Source organism: Leucoraja erinacea, chromosome 6, assembly GCF_028641065.1.
Source record: "Leucoraja erinacea ecotype New England chromosome 6, Leri_hhj_1, whole genome shotgun sequence".
In the NCBI taxonomy this organism is placed as follows: Eukaryota; Metazoa; Chordata; class Chondrichthyes; order Rajiformes; family Rajidae; genus Leucoraja; species Leucoraja erinaceus.
Genome location: NC_073382.1, coordinates 6,842,865 through 6,860,046, shown reverse-complemented (window position 1 = coordinate 6,860,046; position 17,182 = coordinate 6,842,865). Strand labels below are relative to the sequence as shown.

Here is a 17,182-nt window from a genome sequence, read left to right as displayed (position 1 = left end):
TGTTTTCGCAGGGTAAGCCTTAAAACAGAAATTGTTACCACTATTGTGGATTTACCACTTTATCCTCTTCACTATAGACTCATATCAAAGGTTAGATCACTCCCTTAGTGGACACCATCTACTTTTCTACACAACCCACCCATACTAACCATATCAAAGTGCATGTGTAACTTCTTTTTCTTGGATTCATACAATTTACCGCCACCCCACGCGTGATTAAGTTCATGATTATGTGCTTGTAACAACCTGCGACAGTAAATGCTGATGATGCAACATTAACCTTCTCTTGTTTAAATCCTGCCATACCATTTTTCAAGTATCCCACTATCGACTTTCACACACCTTTCCCTGACAACCCCTAAATATCAACAATCGCTCATTTTTTAATCATCGATATTTTTGAGTTCGGGGATTCAAGGACAGGGATCTTCTCTTGATGAGAGCTATCTCGGGATGAAGAATACTCCCCACTCTCATCATTTCCCCAGCCCTACCGTCGCCCGCGTCACTCTCACAACCCCTTCTGTCGCTCCACACCGGTACCTGGTTTGCACTCTAGGTTTGCCGCTATGGGCCAAATCAGGGTGGCCGCCACCGCACGGCTAGTGCCCACGTTCTTGATTCACCACTGGGTGCATGACCTCCTTCGCTGCTCTCACATCTACGGCATCCCAGCTATCGTACATGGCGTGCCTGCCTTCCCCCTAGTTACTACTTCTCTAAATTTCCAGTTTCCTGGTTATCACCCCCCATTGCGCCGGTTTCCCGGTGCATTCCCCCCTTTCTCTTTTTTTCTCTCCTCTCCCTTCGTCCATTCTCGCCCTTTTTTCCGGCACCTCCAGGGCTCAGATATGTTTCACTTTCTGCGAGTTTGTCAGATTGTGGGCCCCCGTCCTCAACTGTTGCAAAGGTCATTTGACTTCAGCAGCAATGCAGGCCAGCACACGTGCAGCGTTTAGCCGACTTGGCTAGCTCCGGATCCGCAGGCGGCTCGGAAGCGAGAAGAGCGAGCTGGCGAGTGGGCACACCTCCAACTCTCACAGCTCTATGACTCTGCACATCCTTCTGTTTCGTTTTGCTCTGTGTTGTCTTCGGACAGGTGAGTGTGTAGCTTTCGGGACTCGTAGCTTGCCGTCACCCTCTCATGCGGTGGTTCTTGCAGGCTGGGCCGACATCATGTCCGTTTACGCGCGATCGTCTTCATGGATACTAATCGACTCCGGTCCTTTTCCCTTTCAGCTGACACCCCCAACACGAGGTATCATTTTTTGTTGGCCACAGTCCGGTTCCGGCCTTTGGGGGTCTGATCTATTCTGAGGGCTAGCCGTGCATCGTACTTCCCCCCTTACCTAAGGTGTCTCTCGTGTCAGAGCCAACCCCCCCAATCAGACACATACACACGCGTTGAGATCCCCTTGATTGTTGTTTAACCTGAGCTCCGTCCTGTATCACCACCTCGCTGGGCCTCGGGACACCAGCGTTTTGAAGAGACTGGGTGGATCCAATTGTACCCCCCTTTAAAGTTTCGACACATATGTCCAATTTCAGTCCTGTAGTCATCGTATTATCTTCTAGCCGCTAGGACCCTCGGCGGCATACACCAGGGCAGTAGATTATTGTTCGAAGATTGTTTTTGAGCTGCGCCAATCTGACTAGATCGCGGTCTCGGTCGTATCCAACATCTTGTTGCCCCGCTTCGTCCAGTATGTTGGTCCTCAGTCTTTCTTTAGTATAGCCTCCCTGGACTCCCTCCCTCTTATGAGGCAGCATATTCCCTTAAGACCTTCCTCCCCGCGGGGGGGAAGGTGCAAGTGCCGTCGAGATTGTCAACGTGTGCGACACAACTCAGGCAGGCAGTAGAGCGGCAACGTATGATTCCCGCGGCTATTGTCGATGCTCACCTCATCTTTTTTGATCCCCCTCGCCGCCTGCACAGGGTTGAGTATACTGGATAGCTTTCTCCTCTGTTCCCCTGCCTCCAATTCCGTATGACCCTCCTAGTACTTTGTATCCAGTTTGTTTCCTGGTCACTATTTTTTTTCAGTTTGATTTCATTTTCCCCCCCCCCCGCTAGAGTTTTCAACTCCGTTTGTTCGTCTCCCACTCGCATCTACCCCCCTCTCTCTCTCGCTGTTACACTCCGCTCTCTCCCACTACCAGGCACCCCGTTCGCTTTTTTTAATTCTCAAATGACCTTTGCCAAATCTTTGCGTTTTTCAGAATACCGAACTGGCTTATTAAAATTATGTTCTCATTTATAGCTGATCTGCTCTCCAAATATACAGAGAGTGCCTGGATTGCCCTCTTCATTGTTCACAAAGAATTAGTACATGAAGAAAATTAAGGGCCTGGTTAATGTGCCTCTGCTATACTGTCTCAGGCGATTTTAAAATATATAATTTGTCCAGAGTGAAATACCAATTCTAGCCAACGGACTTATTACACTATTGGGAGAGGGGGGGGGGGGGGGGGGGGGGGCAGGGGAAATACTGCTTTGATAACTGCCCCATTGGACTGATGAAAGCTACTGAACGTTTCAAAAGTGATTAAGGTACCTTTCCCTTAATAAGAGCGATTCCTTTGAAAATTGCTATTTGTCCAGTGGTGTTTAGCAAGTCTGTAATAATCCTTACAAACATGCTTTCTTCAAAACAATTCAAACTGATGTCACCATATGAGACGATATTAATAATTTTGAAATTTTACACGTTCTTCACTGAAGCTTGGTCTTCATATTTCCAGCAACATATTCCAATAATAATTCGCAAGCTATTTGTATACATTTTTTGCTATGGTCTATATTCATACATTTATTTTAAAAAATTAACCTGTTTTTTAGTAAAAGGTTTGCCATTATTCACCGTGACTGCAGATCGTAAAATTTATTTTACTGCGAAAAATACCGAAGGATAGGGATTTATTTTTGCTACTTATGAAAAACACATGAATGGGGGTGGGGATAGCAAGAGGTGATAACTGTTACAGAATATGAACATTTTATTAAGCATTGCACATGTAAATATAAAGATCAGTTTGTGTGACTACACTGAAGTTCCCAATACCCTGAGCAATTATGTGTAGGTAACACAGCTCACATAAGATGATGGTATTGAGGGTTGGGATAGACTAGACCCATCAAATTCAATGGCAGCAGTGGCTTGAAGATCTGGTAGTCTGCTCCTATTGTCCTGTACTCTTGTTCATGCAGGCAGTTGCACACCAGATATTGTTGAGTGAAAATTCTGCAAAACTGAATACAAGTTTCTGCGACTATATGTTAATAAGGCAGTGCATCATTAAGATTGATTGCACATAATAATATCCAAATCAATTAATTCATCTGCCTGGGATACGATAACATCTCTAAAGATGAGGGACAAATTGTTAATGGTGACAATAATTTGTCCTTTCACACTTTAGCCTGTTCTCTGCTTGCCACTTGCTTTTGCAAACACTCCTTCCTCAGTGACTTCTTTCAACCAATTAGTGCTTCCACCTTGTTGACTATACAAGTTTTGCTTAGTTTTCTTCTCCCTCGGACTCATGTGTGTTCTCAAACCTACACAATCCTCTTCAGCACGTTTGCTCAAGTGCGACTCTTGCTATTATGCCCTCATTCCTCTTGTGTATACCTATGTCTTTCAATATCTCGTTTACTGTATAGTTTACTGTATAGTTTACCCTTACATTTGATCTCCCAAAGTGCAACACCTCATGCACACTCAGATTAAACCTTTCTGTCATTTTCTCCTTTGTCTTGGTTAAAGAAGGGAAGTATTTATTCTCAATATGTCATCATAACCATACAAGTGACACAGGTCCCCGTTTCAACTCAGCCCTTTATAGCTGGAAGACTAATAGGGGTATAACAGCACTGCCAAATACAAACATTCTGGTTATTTGGAGAAACATTATTAAAATAGAATTTTTTGCCAAGCAGAATTTATATCAACAAGTAATTTCACTTGAGCTTAAGTAGTCATTTCACTTAAACGGTTTTAATTATCAGAGGTTTATCAATTTCAATATACAGCCCAACTACTAGGGGACTGGTGGGCTATTGTAGTGAAGTCCAAGTGGTCTATGAATCATGAAGAAAACTGCAATGAAATATACTGATCCAGTCCAAAAATAGTTTGCTATTTTATGTTCCGTAGATAAGTACCCATGGGAGTAATGAAAAGAAAACGAGTGATATTAACTTTTATCACAATTTGTGTTCTTAAGTCCTGCTGTACTACTATTTATAAAGTTCTTTGAAAATATTTGTGGCACTTTAAAAAATTCAACTTTGCCATGCGTCCACCAAAAATGTTTCCAATTAAATGCAACAGCTGCACTGGAAACCCCTATGGTAATGAATTTCAGCCATCCCAGTATGAAGCAAAAACACTAAAAGTGACAGATCACATCTGGTTTAAGATGTTATCAACAGGCTGGTCCTATAGGACAGAAACTTGAAAGTGAAGAGGGGGCAGCAAGTGAAGGCTTTCATGGGCTATTTTTGCAACTATGTATCCTGCTTGGCAAACTTGGTTACATTGCGTCAGGTTGTGGGTTTGAGGATATCAACTTAATTTAAGCAAGTTTACAATACTACTTTAGACTTCAGTGGGGCAAGGCAGTTTCTATGTTATGAATCTATTTGGTCTGTCATGGGACTTCAAAATAAGGAGCATAACAGTGAAAGGCTCGGATAGAGTGGATGTGCAGAGGATGTTTCCATTAGTCTTCTTCTTTCGTGTGGCATGCACAGCTTAAAGTTGTAGGACAACTTGTTCTATTTGATCTTCTGTTTGTGCACGTCTAGTTGATTGCATTAGTCGAAACAGGGCGGACCACGTGAAGGTTGCAATCACGTGAAGTGGGAGTCTAGGACTAGAGGACATAGCATCAGAATTAAAAGACGTTCCTTTAGGAAGGAGATGAGGAGAAATCTCTTTAGTTACAGGATGGTGAATCTGTGAAATTCTTTGCCACAGAAGGTTGTGGAGGCCAAGTCAATAGATATCTTGAAAGCAGAAATAGATTCTTGATTAGTACGGGGAGAAGGCAGGAGAATGGGGTTGAGAGGGAGACATAGATCAGCCATGATTGAAAGGCGGAGTAGACACGATGGGCCGAATGGCCTAAATCTGTTCCTATCACTTATGAAATGACCTTCAACTTTGAGCTAGGCCACCCAGAAGCGATATCATGAACTAATCCATACAAAGGCTTAGTACAAAGTTCTCCGAAAATGTACTTAAGCTTGGAAAAAGAAAAATTTACTATCAAAATTGTGTGAATTTTAAAGAAAATATCAAAGGAAATATGATCTATTTGAATGACGTGGCAGGATGTGCAAAATATTTTATCCTCGTTTCAAACCTTTTTAAAACGCTTCACACAACACAGAACCACGATGAAATAGCTAAATGTGGTTTTGCCATTTATTATTGTACTATGATTCCTGTTAAATATATAATCAAACAAATTCCTGACTCAGTGAGGTCATGTGCCTTTATCACATTTATTTACTTGCTTAAGTTGGCTATTTTGGCACATTTATAACTATTAAGATATTCTCTCTCGCATACAATAATTGTTAAAAAAAACTTCTTAATCATTTTCTGCAAAAACAAAAGGATGTAATGCTCCCCCTGATGACGGTGAACAGTAGGATTTTTGCATGCAAAATCAATATTAAAATTAACCTCATCATATTGCTGTTGTGAGCAATGTTCCTTAATCAAGGGCAATGACTTCAGCATGATCGTACGACAAACAAGAAACAGGGAATATAGAAAATGTGATCAGTATTCTATAAAACGAACACCATGTCTGGTAAATTAAGTTGTTTTTTTTTGCAGATACAACTAGCAGGAAAGATGTATTTTGGAAAATTGGTTTAGGTACTCAATTGATACCAGGTTAGCACACATAATAATGAATTCTAAAAATGGCTAGAGCATATACAAGCTTCCTCTCAATACAAAGCCAAATGAAAAATAGCTGTGACGGTATTGTAAAATGCTTACAAGACAACATGGAGATCCTGAGTGGGTGGACAAGATAGCAGAAGCATAATAGGGTGGGAGGGGGGGATAAACTGCAATTATATATGGTTTAATTAAGTGATGTCTGTTTAACACATGACTAAAAATAGATAAAATAAAGTGCAATCACGGTTCACTATATTGGTTTTTGGGTGAAGGCAATTGTCTTACAATGTGATTACGTAACCAGAGGGCATGCTTTGTAGAAAAGGAGTGTTCCCTTGGCAATAGAATCTTAAACCAGAGGATTTTGACTCAGAATAATGAGCCCACTAGATGAGAAGATGTTACACAAGGGGGTTGGGAATTTTTGCACCTCTCTACCTGAACAGACCTTTGTGACTGTTGAACATACGTTAGAAATATTTTTGGACTTGGAATTGTAAGCGGACCGGCTGCGGAAGTCAGCGGCACTCTCAGAGGTGGAGCGCGGACTAGACATGACCAGCAGTAGCACGGAGCAGCAATGGAGGACGATTGGCCAGGCCAACCCTGCAACATCGCCAGGACAATTGGCTTTTATGGCCAGGTTAGAAGTTCTGCACTTATCACAACTTGGACTTGAAAATGGCACCGAACCTGGCGACTCTGTCTGTGTACTATTCCGATACCTGCAAGGAATCTAAAATGTGCTTATGTATAGTATAAAATTACTGAACTGTACGCAAAAAAAGATTTTCACTGTACCTCGGCACGTGACAATAATAGTGCTGTACCATTGTACCAGTTATAACATTGAATAGCAGAGCAAACCTAAGGGGCATTAAAGGTCTCAATTAGCTCATTATATTCTTTTAAACATCTATAATTTATTTTTAAATGTGCAAAAGGTGATTAAATAAGTTCCTGATTTCAGGCCTGGATTGAAACAATGACAGGTGCCTCTGACTACATGAAAATATCCTGAAGCAGCAGCTTAGAAACAGTATGTTAAAATGCAACGATACTCACATTCGGCTCGCTGTGCGGTTTTCAGCCAAAGGTTCTCCCTGTTTACTGTAATTAAAAGAAATAATGTTACCACAGAGCACACTGCATTTCTTTAAAATAACCAACATGCAACTTGTTACAGAAAAGATCAACAATTTAGTTTAAAATGTATAAGAGATGAGAAAGGAGAAAACAAGAGTAGACCAGCAAGAAATGTAAACAGATTGCAAGCAAGTAATAAGTAAGGGATTTACACAAGTTAATGTGGGACCTTAACAGACAACAGAATTGATACTTTGAAATAATGAAATGTTAATTAAATTAAATATCTTGCAAGTCTTCAGGGTTTGGTGGAAGAGGCCAAGAATGATGTAATCAATGTTTGCTGGTAATGCAGAAGTAAACGACTAAACGCAAGAAGGATGCACAGAAGCTTTAGCTGATTGGGAGACGCAGCAAATGTGTAAAATGTTCAGATAGAATACAATGTGGACAAATAAGAGCTCATCCACTTCAATAAAAAGCTAGTATTTTTTCCCAGTGATGATAGAAAACAATGTGGACAAATAAGAGCTCACCCACCTCAATAGAAAAAATAGAAAGCTAGTATTTTTTGAGTGATGAATGAAGACAACTTTTAGAGAAAATAAATTCATATATAATGTTCGAATATATTTTATGATCCGCACTTTTGTTTAATCCATTTCAACTATGCCTCCGATATAAATTTGAGAATATGCCACTGATGCATTAAAGGGAGTAACAGAATCAAACTGCAGAAAAGCAGTATAACAATTCCAGATCTTTATCATTTTCATTTACATAAATTCAGATTATACAGTTTTGAAAGATTTTAATTCTCAACTAGGAATTTATTGGCTACCTTTGATTGAACTTCTCTACACTTTATTAAACACCGTTCTGTTATCCTCATAGAACAGGAGTTTAAAAATCAAACAGTTATGTGATTTATCCATCCCAATTTCCACTCAAGTCTTCTGAATCTGACCCAGGAATTAGTCCTCTAAAATAAATTTTCCTTTGATTCTAACTAACAACCAGATACCCATGAAATTTGTATCTCACTACCTTGATTTCTAATTCTTGTTTAGAATGGGTGTCAGGGGTTATGGGGAGAAGGCAGGGGAATGGGGTTAGGATGATGATTTAATGGAGGAATAGACTTGATAGTCTTGATAGACCTAATTCTGCTCCTTTCACTTACGACATATGGTACCAGTCGTACAAAACGTAATCAAAACTATTTACTTATTTTATCTTCCTAATGAAAGGATAAACTTGGATGCATTATATTTTTAATTGTAGTAAATTGTGTTAAGGATGCAAATTCTGAACATACTCTATGGAAGTATTTAAAATGACAAAGTGCTTCAATAACTGAGGTAACAACAGTACATTACAACAGATTAACAAAATAGATTTGAAGTGCTATTTGTGGAACACATCCAAATAATGGAGTAGACACGTGTCTCCTCTACGGAGTCTGACCTTGCATTTTATTTTACAATCACAACTCTGATTTGTCCCAGAGCCAGCTGTCTTTTTCAGTCTTCGTTTTCTAGTCTATTTTGAGTTATCATATCACTTACCCAAGAGTTACCTTAGCCTCTGATCTCTCTGCCTACAAATCAGTGCCACAAAGGAAAAACTACAGGTGCACAACCTTTTATCCGAAAGCCTTGGGACCAGACACTTGTCGGATTTCGGACATTTTCGGATTTCCGAATGGAAGATTTTTAGCGTAGATTAGGTAGGTAGCGCGGGCGGCTTGAAAAGTCTGGAGCGACTGCCTCCTCCCCGGAGACCGGGGAATCATTGTAAATCATTGCATAAATGTTAGTCAGTTAGTTTGGAGGGATTTTATGTGGTGGTGGTGGTGGTGGGAGGGTGGGGAGGGGTATTTACAGAAAGATGTGGGGGAACTTAGTTCTTAGACTACCTGGTCGGCGACTCCCAACATTGCGGATTGGGGGCTCCGTAAAGGAAGCAGTGAGGGCGGCGCGGTTTGAAGAATCCGATTCAAGCAGGCAACTCTACCCCTGGCTGCGAGGCGCTCCAAATCCAGCGCCGCCCGCGGCCCCAGCTCCGCGAATGTTGGGAGATTTTTACCCTCCGCGCCCTGGAGGTTTACCGCACATAGAAGCTCCCAGCATTGCCCGCTCCCCGCTACTAAATCCCATCCTAACAAGCAACATTTTAAAATACTCTTCCCATTTGCGTAGCTGGGGCTTTGGACCAGAACTGCGGGCAACTCGATGGATTTGGAGCGTTCACAGCCATTTCACTATAGTTTAGTCTGTGTACAACCGGCGAAATTAAGCAAAAACAAATATCAGAATGATAAGGGATTCCAAAAGGCCACAGATTACATTTCATGGCTAAAATGTTCACAGGATAGTGGGCTGATTTGCACTGTAAAACCCGGTAAGGCATTGACTGAGTCGTAGAATTTGACCGAAAACATTTGGGTGTGGGGACTAAGAATTAAAGTTTACCCCTTAAAACCCCCCCTTTGCATAAAGCCCTCCAAACTCACTGCCAAAATTTAAGCAATGATGTTACAGATTTTAAGAATTCTCCCAGGTCTCCGGGTAAAGGAGGCAGCACCCAAAGTAGAACAGACCTGGGTCGACAAAAGGTCGTTTCGGGTCAAGTTTGGCGCCAAACGCGTAGCTTTGGTGTGCATTGACATCCTGGAAAAAAATGGCCGGTGTTTTCGGTTTCATCTACGGTTTCCGGGAACTGTTTCATAAAATGGCCCACCATCCTCAAAAATGATTTCATGCCCTCTGATTAAATTAATGCTCAGATTTATATGGACAGGACCAAAAGTTGTAATGCAAAATGAAAACCTTGTGAAAAGTGAAGGACATTTCCGAGATTGTTAAGAGAATTGGGAAAGAAACAGGGCTCAGTGGCACTGATGGCAATTCTATTACATCACAGCTCCAATGAATAGGGTTCAATCCTGGCATTGTCTGGGCGGGGTTTCACATTCTTTCTGTGACCACTTGGACTTTCATCAGATACCCATATCCCAAAGGTGTGCAGGTTGGCAAGTTAAATGGCCACTAAAAATGAATGAGTAGTAGAATGTAGTTAACATGTGGGCAAGTTGAAATGTGGAGGGGACTAAAAAAATTGAATCAGAGTAGGATTAATGAAAATTGATGCTTGATAGTTTTTTATGGACTTGGGAGGGCCAAGGGCCTGTTTCAACTATGTAAAGCTCGATGACAAAGTTTAAATGGAATGATTTTGTATTGAATCTAATAAAGCAATGTCGTCATTTATACAAGTCTGAAGAAGGGTCCCTTCCCGAAACGTTCCCCATTTCTTCTCTCCAGAGATGCTGCCCATCCCGCTGAGTTACTCCAGCATTTTGTGTCTATAGTCATTTATACATCTTTAACAGACCCCTAAATTGATTTAAAGATTGGTCCGCTATGGGATTAGAGGGATAAAAGGAGGGTATTTACAGAAAGATGTGAAGAAAACGAGTTCAAAGACTGAATTCTGAGTTACAGGCAGAGCAAATGAAGTTTCAAGCATTAATAGTAGCGTAAAGGAAGCAGTGAGCACAAGCGGTTTGTACGAATCACAAGATTCAAGCAGGCTATTGAAGGAGAGGCCATGGTGTGCAAGATCAGAGAACCATTTACAGCTCCTGATAAAATGAATGTTTCAGTTATGTGCATGTTTAAAGTATTTTTACCAATTTCACACAAACATGAACCGTTTCAAATTAAAAAGGTTTATAACAAAATAGAAGCTCCCAGCTTTGCACACATTTTAACCTGCTAATACTAAAAAAATCCTAACAAGCTTTAAAATATTTTTCTTCCCATTTACAATACGTAATATTTCTTTGGACCAGAACTAATGCAACTTGATCAGTTTAGTCGTTAATAATATTTCACTGTAGTTTATCTGTGTACAATCTCAATAGAAATTAAGAAAACAAATATTCTGAATGATTAGGGATTCCAAAATAATAAAAAGCGTATTACATTTCATGGCTAAAATGTTCACAGGATGGTGGGCTGATTTACCACTGTAAAATCTTCATAGTGGGTAGATGAGTCGTAGAATTTGACAGGAAACATTTGGAGTGTGGAGAGAATAAAATGGGTTAGGGTAGGATTAGGATAAAAATAAAATAGGTGCTTAATGCTTGGGGTGGACTCAGTGGGCCAAGGGGCCCGATTCCATGCTGTGGCTATTTTCTGAATTCAGCCACAGGTACAAAATGTAAAAAAATCAACACCCAAAGTGAACAGCACAATTCCCACAAACACGTGGTATTAATACTTTTCTTTAAAATGGTATTGGTTGAGGATGCATTCCATTCTATGTTTTTTCCAAGTGCCCGAGTATTTCACATCTACCTTTTGTGTTACTGTTTCATATGAATGGCCACCATCCTCAAATATGAAATTCCAGATTAAATTATATGCTCAGATTTATGGAGTGGACAGGATTACCTGAGAGAAATCTAAACCAGTTCAAATTAGTTACGGCAAATCAAATGTATTCAATTTACCGTCATGGAGTTGTATAGAATACAACAGGCCTCCTGGTGCACCAAGTCTATGCTGACCATCATGCCTATTTTACTAACCTCACTTGCCTTCCTGAACTGCATAACCTTCCTCATTCAATTACTGCCTAGATGCCTCTTAAATGTTGTTACCATTCTCGTGATAAGGCTGAATTATGTTAAAAATATAAGAAAATATTAAATGGATTCCTGGGCCAGCCCTCTATCGTTTTCATTCCAGATACCAAATAACGCAAATAAAATTTTACCCCTATGCCCTATAAACCTAATTCTCTGTTACTTTAAATCTGCCCTCTCTTTATAGACACCTCATGAGAAATAGTAATACCACCCACCCTATGCTTTTCATAATTTTATACACCTCTATCAGATCACCTCTCAGCCTTTTTTGCTCCATCTCTCCTTGAAACTCAACCTCTCCAATCTAGCAACCCTTATGAACCTTTTCCATGTCCTCTCTTGGTTAATCACATTTTTCCTGTCACCAGAATTATACACACTGGACAATAGGCACAGGAGCAGGCCATTCGGCCTTTCAAGCCAGCACCGCCATTCAATGTGATCATGGCTGACCATCCACAATCAGTACCCCGTATTCCAAGTGCAGCACAACCACAATTTTATACAATTGATGTCCCAACTCTTGTACTCAATGAGAAAAAGCCTAGCCCATTAGGCTTAGATTTGTAGCCAGTCAATAATGTCGGAGACCCAGCCCAACCAATAGTCGTAGATGTCGCCAAGCGGAGACTCTGATCCCGGTGGAGGAGTACGACCAGCGACCACTGCGAGTACACATCGCACCGCCAATTCCAGCCACTACCCCTCTGGTCCCCCTCGCTGGCCCCTCTCCCGTGATACCACCCTCTCGTCCATGGCTCTTCCACTGTCTTTTCTCCAAGCTCACTCCTCTCCTCCCCCCACCCCCCGCGCCCTCAAACCCCCCCCTCCCCCCCCCCCCCCCCACCCTCCCTCCCCACCCCCCGCCCACCCCTCCCCCCCCACAACTCCCCGCCCCACAGAAATTGATTTGTAGTGTCACATAGTTCCAAGGACAAAATCTGTTAGATAAAGGGAAATAATGCCAATGCTTAAGACATTTCAAAAGTTATGAAATGGTTAAACCTTCAAGAATTCTGCTATACATTTTAAATTCTTTGTTTTTTCTTGTTAGTGTACGCATTCGCAAATTAAGGAAAGTGTTTGGAAAGCTAACACAGAGCTCAGAACCACAATGAGTTTGTCAAAGGTAACGGGGTGATGGCAGGAGACAAGGGTTGAGAGGGAAAAATTGATCAGCCATGTTTGAATGGCGGAGTAGACTCGATGGGCTGAATGGCCTAATTGTATTCCTAAATCTTATGATCTTAAATACATACTGGTACCTCCTGTGCTGCTTGTCTCTCTCTGGCTGTTATACTTTGATCAGATATCAGCCAACATAGGTGTTGAAAAGTAGCAATTATGACTGAAACAAGCAAGGAAATAAAGTAAAAATAAAATTAGTCCCATATTAATCAAACAAACTAAGTTGCACGAGTCAAAATACTCATTTTCTGCAGACTGGGTACGAAATATTTGAAATTACACAAGTTACAATTCAAAAGATTGATGCTTAGTCAGAAATACAGATATTAGCAGAACTCCAGCTTTTAATTCTACTCACAAATCGCCTGTGCCGACACTAACAACTTGCAGGATATTTAAACTCTAAACCAGCTTTTAATTCTAATATCCAGACTCCTAGAGCTATTTCGAGTACACCTTCTTCCAATCTGCTTCCTGCAAAGTCTCCATTCTATTCTTGCAGAATCTCTATCATTGCAGCTAATGATAATTCAACATGACGCCGCAACTAATCACACTCCCCACCTCTCCCAACATTCACAAGGAGCAATTCCCCCCCATGATTCTAGTTCAGTCTTCCTTGTCCATCAATACCCTCTCCCTGCCACTTGCACAGAAACCACAGGAGATGCAAAACCTGTCCTTTTTACCTTTTCAGCATTTAGGAACCATAATAAACTTCTTCCAGTTGAAGTAGTAATTCACTTGTGCTCTTTTGATTTAATATAATGATGTGTTCATCGTAGTCTACTTCTCCAGACCAACTACAAATGCAGATTCATTGATGATAGTGGAACACTGCAAAAGGCAAAGGTGACCCTCAATTTTCTTGTTGCCTGCCAATTTAATTCTCTATTCCACTCCCATTCTGACATCTGTTTTTGACCTCACACAGTTCCAACTGAGCCTAATATAAATGAAGAATAGCATTTCAATTTCTAACTCGACATATTTCAGCCCTTAGACTCCAACATGTCAACAACTTCAGTAGACCCATATTTCCAGGTGAGTCAGAGCAAGGCAGCCCGATGCAATGTTATTCATCTATAATTTCTGATGAAGGGCATTTGATCTGAAACATTAGTTCTTTTCCCACAAAGATGGCCCGAGTTGCAGAATGTTTACAGCATTTGCGGTTTTCATTTTACATTGAGCATTTGCTGGTCTTTGATTTTCCCTTTCTATCAATGCCTCTAATTCCTTAGAAGATTGAGGAGATTGGGTATGTCAATAAATACTATCCTAAACTTCTACAGGTGTACAGTAGAGATCTTATTGACTGGTTTAAGAAAGAACTGCAGATACTGGAAAAATCAAAGGTAAACAAAAATGCTGGAGAAACTCAGCGGGTGAGGCAACATCTGTGGAGGGAAGGAATAGGTGACATTTCGGGTCCAGACCCTTCTTCAGACTGATGTGGGGGGGTGGGGGGGGCGGGAAGAAGAAAGGAAGAGGCGGAGACAGTAGGCTGTGGGAGAGCTGGGAAGGGGAGAGGAAGGAGGAAGAAAGCAAGGACTACCTGAAACTGGAGAAGTCAATGTTCATACTGCTGGGGTATAAATTACACAAGCGAAATACGAGGTGCTGCTCCTCAAATTTGCAGTGGAACTTACTCTGGCCATGGAGGAGGCCCAGGACAGAAAGGTCGGATTCAGAATGGGAGGCAGAGTTGAAGTGCTTAACCACCAGGAGATCCGGTTGGTTAGTGCGAACTGAACAGAGATGTTGGGCGAAGCGATCGCCAAACTTGGTCTCACCAGTTAACACCTAGAACAGTGGATGCAATAGATGAGGTTGAAGGAGGTGCATGTGAACCTCTGCCTCACCAGGAAGGACTGCTTGGGTTCTTGGATGGAGTCGAGGGGGGAGGTGTAGATCAGTGCCACTCATGTTACGAGTCATACTTTGTAGCAACGCCCACTAGTTTAACAGAAAGCTTCTCTGCCTTTTCACCCTCACTTTTGAGTTCTGTGCTAAGATGAAGTTACCTATGCTGTAATGCTAATAAAGTGTTTGGATCTTAATCACTGTGTATGACTTAAGTTATTCCAACAGCAGAAGCTCAACAGGAGGTAAAGCGACAAGTGTAGCATTTTCTGCAGTTGTAAGGGAAAGTACCAGGGTAGTTTGGGTGGGAAGGGACGAATTGACCATGGACAAATTGGCTGGTTGCATCATGGCCTAGTTCAGCAACTTGAACACCCAGGAACGAAAATTGAAAAACGTGGTGAATCATGGGCATTGATCTCCCCGTTGAAGGGATCTACCAGAGTTGCTGCCTCAAAAAGGCAGCCAGTATCAGAGACCCACATCACCCTGGCCACACTCTCATTTCACACCTGGTATCGGGAAGAAAGTATAGAAGCCTGAAAACTAACGTCCAGGTTCAGCAGCTTCTTCTCAACAACCATCAGGCTATTAGCAGAGCTGCCAAGTTTTGTCAGAGCATTTCAGTATTCTAGTACCTGAAAATCAGTATTTTGCTGTGAAAATCAGTATTTTTATACGGTGCCATTTTGCTGAAAGAACTTTTGTTTTTTTATGTGCAGTCATACCCATGTAAGAGTACAAGAATGCATAACTTTGCTACCAATTGACATGTCTTCTATGCACCTTACGTGACAGTGCATTCATTGCCATCTCTTTGTATACTGCTGTTTGAACAGCTGCTTCTTGCTTTAAGCATCAGTTGATGATGTAGAAGCCATTTTGGAAGCCTCCCTCTCCCTCCCCCCTCCTTCCTCCCTCCCCCTCCCCCTTCGCCCCACCACCTCCTCTCTCTCCTCCTTTTTCTCCCTCCTCCATTCCTCTCTCCCTCCCCATACTCTCCCTCTCACCATCGTCTCCCCTTCTCTACCCCTCCCTCTCTCCCCCTTGAGCCCACCCACCGTTCTGCAATCTCAAGGCCCATCCCAATGTAATTGCAATCCCACTGGTAACCTTTCACCACTAGGCTTAACCAGAATTCTACTACTGCGTGAAAAATAATCAAAAGCTAAACTGCGAGAAAGAGAATGCCAAAGACACATTGTTATACGAGACTTTTCCTGAACAGTCTGTGACCCATAGCGTTTGGCCATAGCGCTATCTGTAATGTCTGGACTATATAATGTGGGGGGCATTTGTTTTTAGTTTGAGAGAGTGAGAGAGACACACACACAGTACTATGTTTACATATCTGTTGTGCTGCTACAACGAAGAATTTAATTGTTCCGTTTCAGGAGATACGACGATAAAACACTGTTGACTTTGCTTTTCTCTACCCACAGATGCAGAATGAACCATTGGGCACTCCCAGCCCTACTTCTCTATCCCATGCTCACTCGCTTGCAATTTTCAAACCTCATGCCTCTGCAACACAGTATACCATGAGAAATCCATAAACTCCAAGAACAATGTTGGGAAACTAGGATCTTAGTTTGGAGAGAATTGACCAAAAGATGCAAAGCATTCAGCATTTTACCACCATCATTTTACACATTTTGACCTTTTATCAGAATCTTGACATACTGTTTCAACTCTGATAAAAGGTAATCACTCCAAATTATTAATTTTCTACCAAGTATTTCCAACATTTTCTTTTTTTTTTTTCAAATTTCCTGTGTTTGCAGTATTTTGCTTTTGTGGCTTATTCATAAACCAGGAATTTTCTCAGATCTTTGCCAAAACACAGGAGGCCAACTTTATGCAAAAAAATAAAATAAAATTAAGGAAGTTTTCATGCCAGTTGTGTTCCCAGATTTTTCTTGAACTTTGTGCATTTTTGCAAAATACTACGCCAAAAGCCTTTTTTGATTCATGTTTAACAGATATTTTTAACTCGATTTACCAAGGCTGACACTGCAGGCTCTGTGCTTGCATATGTGATCAGCGGAACACATGCAAATGTGAAGTACTCCTAAAATTGCATGATTTTGACAAAAAAAAACTTTTAATCTCCATAAATGGGTTGATGCTTTAGGCTTTAATTTTTATCCATGAAGCTCTAAAACATGCAACAGCTTATAATTCCCCCTTCCCAGTGTTCCCACCAGTCTTACTGTCTCCAATTACATTCTATCTCTGTCCCGCCCACTCCACTGACATCAGTCTGAAGAAGGGTCTCGACCCAAAACGTCACCCATTCCTTTTCTCCCGAGATGCTGCCTGACCCGCTGAGTTACTTTCAGCATTTTGTCTCTACTAACAGCTCATAGATTTCTTCTGCTCTTAAGATCTGTAACGGCTGCGTTCTTAAACTCTAGTGGTGTGGTGTTTTTTTTTAATTCACTACTAAAGCCTGAGG

General features: G+C 41.4%; 1 protein-coding gene across 1 annotated transcript in view; it reads right to left on the bottom strand.

The window, feature by feature from the left end:
• The window catches only part of ube3a (ubiquitin protein ligase E3A), a 58,464-nt gene that overhangs the window by 28,194 nt on the left and 13,088 nt on the right, over positions 1-17,182 (bottom strand). The window contains exon 2 of the mRNA XM_055636518.1: positions 6,990-7,034. Within this exon, the coding sequence (XP_055492493.1) occupies positions 6,990-7,034 (45 nt within the window). The remainder of the gene's footprint in view (positions 1-6,989; positions 7,035-17,182) is intronic.